At 38.7% G+C, this 6,000-nt stretch overlaps 1 protein-coding gene across 1 annotated transcript in view; it reads left to right on the top strand.

Annotated features, from left to right (window-relative positions):
• Positions 1–4,788, top strand: part of LOC103022636 (uncharacterized) — a 38,681-nt gene extending 33,893 nt beyond the window's left edge. The window contains exons 8-12 of the mRNA XM_049469523.1: positions 235–475; positions 2,599–2,677; positions 2,776–2,827; positions 3,907–4,005; positions 4,294–4,788. Of these exons, the coding sequence (XP_049325480.1) occupies positions 235–475; positions 2,599–2,677; positions 2,776–2,827; positions 3,907–4,005; positions 4,294–4,410 (588 nt within the window). The 3' untranslated portion in view covers positions 4,411–4,788. The remainder of the gene's footprint in view (positions 1–234; positions 476–2,598; positions 2,678–2,775; positions 2,828–3,906; positions 4,006–4,293) is intronic.
• The last annotated feature ends 1,212 nt before the right edge of the window (positions 4,789–6,000 follow it).

The raw sequence follows: 6,000 nt of genomic DNA on the forward strand, positions 1-6,000 counted from the left end.
TATACAGCATATCAAGAATTCTTCTGTTTTAGCATTCTGTTAAAAAAACTTGTCAAATTCAGTAAAAAAAATGTTTCATTTTTTTACATATAAAAAGTGCAGCCTAAAATATCTACCGCTTAACAGATGCAATTGGAACCAGATTATCAATGTTACTCACTTCATCTGACAATGTATTAAATAAAGCTAAAAACAGCAATAATAATAATATAAATCTTAATATTTTATCTCTAGATCCTCCAAAGAACGTCTCAGTGTCCCTCTGGTGGAATAGTGGAGGGAAGTTCAGTGACTCTGACCTGCAGAAGTGCTGCAAATCCACCTGTGGAGAACTACACCTGGTATAAGGGATCAGCGTTAATCGGACATGATCCAACCTACACCATCCCCAAGTTCAGCTCTGAGGACAGTGGCGAGTACAGGTGTGAATGCAGCAATGCAGAAGGTTCTGCTGCTGTGACTCTGAATTTAGTTGGTAAGTTGAACTGAATTTACCTCCTTATTCAATTAATCAATTAATAGCTTAATTGTTTTTACTTGATTTGTTAAGTAATAGTCTGAGATGCTGACTCTCAGACATGTCCCAAAGATTGCGAGTTCAAATCCAGAGAGAGATGAGCAGCCAGAGTCTGAGAGAGAGAGAGTACAGTAGGTCATGCTGCTTCTCCATCAGCAGCCGGAGTCTGAGAGAGAGAGAGTACAGTAGGTCATGCTGCTTCTCCATCAGCAGCCGGAGTCTGAGAGAGAGAGAGAGAGAGTACAGTAGATCATGCTGCTGTTTCTCCATCAGCAGCCGGAGTCTGAGAGAGAGAGAGAGTACAGTCGGTCATGGTCCGAGAGAGAGAGAGAGAGAGAGAGAGAGAGAGAGAGAGTACAGTCGGTCATGGTCCGAGAGAGAGAGAGAGTACAGTCGGTCATGGTCCGAGAGAGAGAGAGAGAGAGAGAGAGAGTACAGTCGGTCATGGTCCGAGAGAGAGAGAGAGAGAGAGAGAGAGTACAGTCGGTCATGGTCCGAGAGAGAGAGAGAGAGAGAGAGAGAGTACAGTCTGTCATGGTCCGAGAGAGAGAGAGAGAGTACAGTAGGTCATTCTGCTTCTCCATCAGCACCCGGAGTCTGAGATAGAGAGAGAGAGAGAGCGAGAGAGAGTACAGTAGGACATAGTGCTTCTGCATCAGCAGCTGGAGTCTGAGAGAGAAAGTAGAGTAGGTCATGCTGCTTCTCCATCAGCAGCCGGAGTCTGAGAGAGAGAGAGAGAGAGTACAGTAGGTCATGCTGCTTCTCCATCAGTAGCCGGAGTCTGAGAGAGAGAGAGAGAGAGTACAGTAGGTCATGCTGCTTCTCCATCAGCAGCCGGAGTCTGAGAGAGAGAGAGAGAGAGAGTACATTAGATCATGCTGTTTCTCCATCAGTAGCCGGAGTCTGAGAGAGAGAGAGAGAGTACAGTAGGTCATGCTGCTTCTCCATCAGTAGCCGGAGTCTGAGAGAGAGAGAGAGAGAGAGAGAGTACAGTAGGTCATGCTGTTTCTCCATCAGCAGCCAGAGTCAGAGAGAGAGAGAGAGAGAGAGAGTACAGTAGGTCATGCTGTTTCTCCATCAGCAGCCAGAGTCAGAGAGAGAGAGAGAGAGAGAGAGAGAGAGAGTACAGTAGGTCATGCTGTTTCTCCATCAGCAGCCAGAGTCAGAGAGAGAGAGAGAGAGAGAGAGAGAGAGAGTACAGTAGGTTAGCAGCACTTCACTCTTGAGTGTGTTGGTTGCTTGTTGATGTTGGACATTATGAGTCCTTCGTTATGCCATTCGGTTTATTGAATGCACCTGCTGCCTTTCAGTGGCCCTAAAAAAAGGTACGTGTTCATCTGCCTGGATAATTTTCCAGCTGCTTCTGAAGAATCATCTACCTATAAAATGCCTGACCACCCAACAAGAAAACTGGGCCAATTTTAAGCGTGATTTGTTCCTGACCACCACAAAAATCTTATTATAGAGATCATAAAGTATAATCTTTCCAGATTACCCTGCAGTGTGTGGAGTCTCTAATCCAATCTTTAGTTCTATGATGTTCTCTTAGAGCATTTGCTCTGCCACAAAAGTGTACCATAAATATATACAACATATGCAATAATAAAGCAGGGGTCCCAACTGGTCTCAGCCCAGGAATCACATGCTAGGGTGAGAAATAATTTTGGATGATAAAGTGATATGGTTTAGAACTGAATCAGCTGTCAAATATACTTTTATTAATTTATTTATTTTTTAACTGAGTGCAATAATAATAATGTGCAATACCTCTTCTGCTGGACTCATGTATATTGTATTTTTTAATTTATTTAGTTCCAATTTTATCTTGTGATTATTCATTGTTTACTGTAATGATGCTGCTGGAATTTTAATTTCCCTGAGGGAACCCTCCCAAAGGGATCAATAAAGATCTATCTAATCTATATATCTATCTTCAAATCTTTAAGCCAAACGGCTGTTCAGGTGCAGTTTACCCTGATATTTTAGCCAAATAATTACCACAGCTATGGACAATTTAATTCTATTTTATATAGTACAATTTAATTTATTATTTGTTTTGATGTGTTCTTTATCTTTCTCAGCAGGCCGTTCCATAGCTGTTTATATAGCTGTTGGACTATCTGTTTTTGGACTTGCTGCTCTTCTTGTTGTAATAATCTGGTAGGACATTAAATCTCAAATCTCCAAACCTCAAAATCTAAGCACCATGTAAACCTATTCAATTTGGATGATATTTTAAATTTTCTTTCTGAGAACAGGATCGTAAAGAGGCAGAAGAAAAGAGCCAGAATGAGGCAACGGGATTATCAGGTAAATGAATACTGTAACTGCTTGCAGATACAGTTTATGTCCAAATGTTTATGGATACCTGGTCACTTTATTCGGATGGTCCATTATTCAGTTCTGAAAAAAATAAGAGAGCACTTAAAAATGATGAGTTTCTTTGATTCAAGCTGAACTGCTTGAATTTTTGCACCAGGAGTAAAGCAGCATAAAGTTATCCAAAAGCAGTGTGTAAGACTGGTGGAAGAGAACATGATGCCAAGATGCATGAAAAAACTGTGATTAAAAACCACCAGGGTTATTCCACCAAATATTGATTTCTGATCTCTTAAATCTTTATGAATATGAACTTGTTTTCTTTGCATTATTTGAGGTCTGAAAGTTTTTTGTTATTTCAGTCATTTCTCATTTTCTGTAAATAAATGCTCTAAATGATTAAAATATTTCTATTTGGAATTTGGGAGAAATGTTGTCTGTAGTTTATAGAATAAAACAACAATGTTCATTTTACTCAAACATCAGCAAAATCAGAGAAACTGATTTAGAAACTCTGTATATAACTAGTAAATGCTTAACAAAAATCTATATAACTGTCTATTAAATGCAACTTAGTTCTAAATTCTATTGTTACGGGTAAGTTTTAAGGGTTGATTCAGGGTTTAATTTAAGGATAAAATAAGGTTAAAATGTAGGGTCAGATTCATTAAAGAGTGATTTGTATTCGGTTATATTTAATAGATATTTAGTTGAACATTAGTTGAGCATCTATGAGGCATCCAAATAAAATGACAGAAAAATCTGACACCAAGTCTTCCCTGGATAGTGTTTATTAATACACTCTATCCAAAGCTGGATAAAGCCTTTATCCTCTATAAGAGCCTGGATTTTAGAGAATACAATGAATAAGCAGGAGTCTTAATTCTTAATTTGTCTCCACTAGACATTAGCATGCCTTTAGAGTATGCGTGTGATTTCCAATTTCTTCCTATAGATGGCAGTGCAGCATAAGGTACATTATATATACCTCAAATATCATAGGTGTAAACAGTATATAGAGCTGTCCGAGGTGCTGATTCTCATCATTGATTTTTATTCCCATTCTACAGAATGTTGTCCCTGCTGTACAGAATGACGCCACCAACGTAGCTCCTCAACCCAAACCAAGGCCCCCTGATCGCGTCCACTACTACAACCGAGCAGATACGGTGAGTATCTCTACATAAACTGGTAGACCAATGGGATTTCCAGCCCTGGTCCAGTGGAGACCATGTCCTGGATCTTTTTTGATCCAACACTTTACCCTAGTTGGATCAGGGTTATTGGGTCCAGGCTCAGGGATATAATGTGTGATCCACCAAGAATGGTGGTGCTCCATTATCCTACAGGGTTCAAAACCATTGGCCTACATCTGTACAGAGTTCCCAACCCACCAAAAAAAGAGAAAACCTTCATTTATTGCAATTTTTGCTTAATTTTTGCTTTTCTTCATACAGGTTGGTCAGTCTATGTCCATTGATGATACCTATACAGCTCTGGACCTGCAGACCAGGTCTACTGATGAGGACTACACAGCTCTGGACCCCAGGTTAACTGAGTACAACAATGTCTGAAAGACTTTCAAAAATTATACCCATTGAAAAAAATGAACAAAAAACTAATAAAAGTGTCTTTTTTGCATTTACAGATATGGTTGTTATAAACTCTTCCAAATTAAACTTTTTTTTTTCTTTTTTAATTGTAAATCTAATAACACATAACTATTCAACTGGTACTGGTCAATCTCAGGCAGCTTTACTAAAATTTTCTAATTCTAATCCGAAGATGGTTACAAATCTCATGTGATATTTAAAAAGCAAGTCTGTTTTGAGTAACAGCAATTAAAGAAAAAACGACTAAAAAATAGTGATAAAAATGGCGCCCATTTAGTGGAATGGCCCATAAATGTTTTTGCTTATCATTAATCATCTGCATTTTTGTTTCTATGGTATACATACAAATTTACTAATGTGTTATTTCAATATGTTTTATTGATGATCCTTTTATTTTTTTTAAGCTGTTCAAGCTGAAATTAAAGTCGTCTTTAAATCTCTTTAAATGTTTCAATGTTTTTTTTTTCTTGCTTTTTTATCGTTTGCTTAAGTCAAATAAAAAGTACCATTATATTGGTGCATTGGTTGCTCAGTGGTTGCAATGCTGGGTTGATATTTACAGTTTCTGGTTGGCATGACACTAGTTCCTGTCCATTGACTGTTTGCAAGTCAGTATATAATGACCATAATGTACAAAACAGTTATCCACTTGTTCCAGTAGAGGGAGCCATCAGCCCAGCACAGAACTTTTCATCCTACTGTGAAAAAAATAGTATTTTATACATATAAACACTGTAACACTAGTCCTGAATTAAAGACTCCTCCTGAGAAATGGCTCACAACTAAAAGTTGTCTCAAAACTGAGAATTACCTTACAACTAAAAGAGAACTGATTCACCACTGAGAGTTGACTCACACTTGAGAACTGACTCACCACTGAAAAATCGACCCACAACTGAGAAATAACTCACCACTGACTCACTTAAACATGAGAAATGACTCACAACTCAGAATCAAAACAAAGCCAAGGGTAGATTCACAGCTGAGAAATGATTCACAAGTGAGAATCGACTCACCACCGACTGACTCAAACTTGAGAACTGACTCTTAACTGAGAATTGACTCCCCACTGACTCACTCACACTTAAGAACTGACTCACAACTGAAAAATGACTCAAAACTGAGAATCGACTCACCACTGGTTCACTTACACTTGAGAACTGAGAAATGACTCACAATTGAGAATCGACTCACCACTGACTCACTCACACTTGAGAAACGACTCACAACTGAAAAATTACTCACAACTGATAATCGACTCACCACTGACTCACTTACACTTGAGAACTGACTCACAACTGAGAAATGAATCACAACTGAGAATCAATGACTCACAACTATGAATCAACTCCCTACTGACTCACAACTGAAAAATGACTCACAATTGAGAATCGACTCACCACTGACTCACTCACACTTGAGAATCGACTCACCACTGACTCACTCACACTTGAGAACTGACTCTCAACTGAGAATCCACTCCCCACTGACTCACTAACACTTAAGAACGGACTCACAACTGAAAAAATTACTAACAACTGAGAATCGACT

The sequence above is a fragment of the Astyanax mexicanus genome, chromosome 21 (assembly GCF_023375975.1).
Source record: "Astyanax mexicanus isolate ESR-SI-001 chromosome 21, AstMex3_surface, whole genome shotgun sequence".
NCBI lineage: Eukaryota > Metazoa > Chordata > Actinopteri > Characiformes > Acestrorhamphidae > Astyanax > Astyanax mexicanus.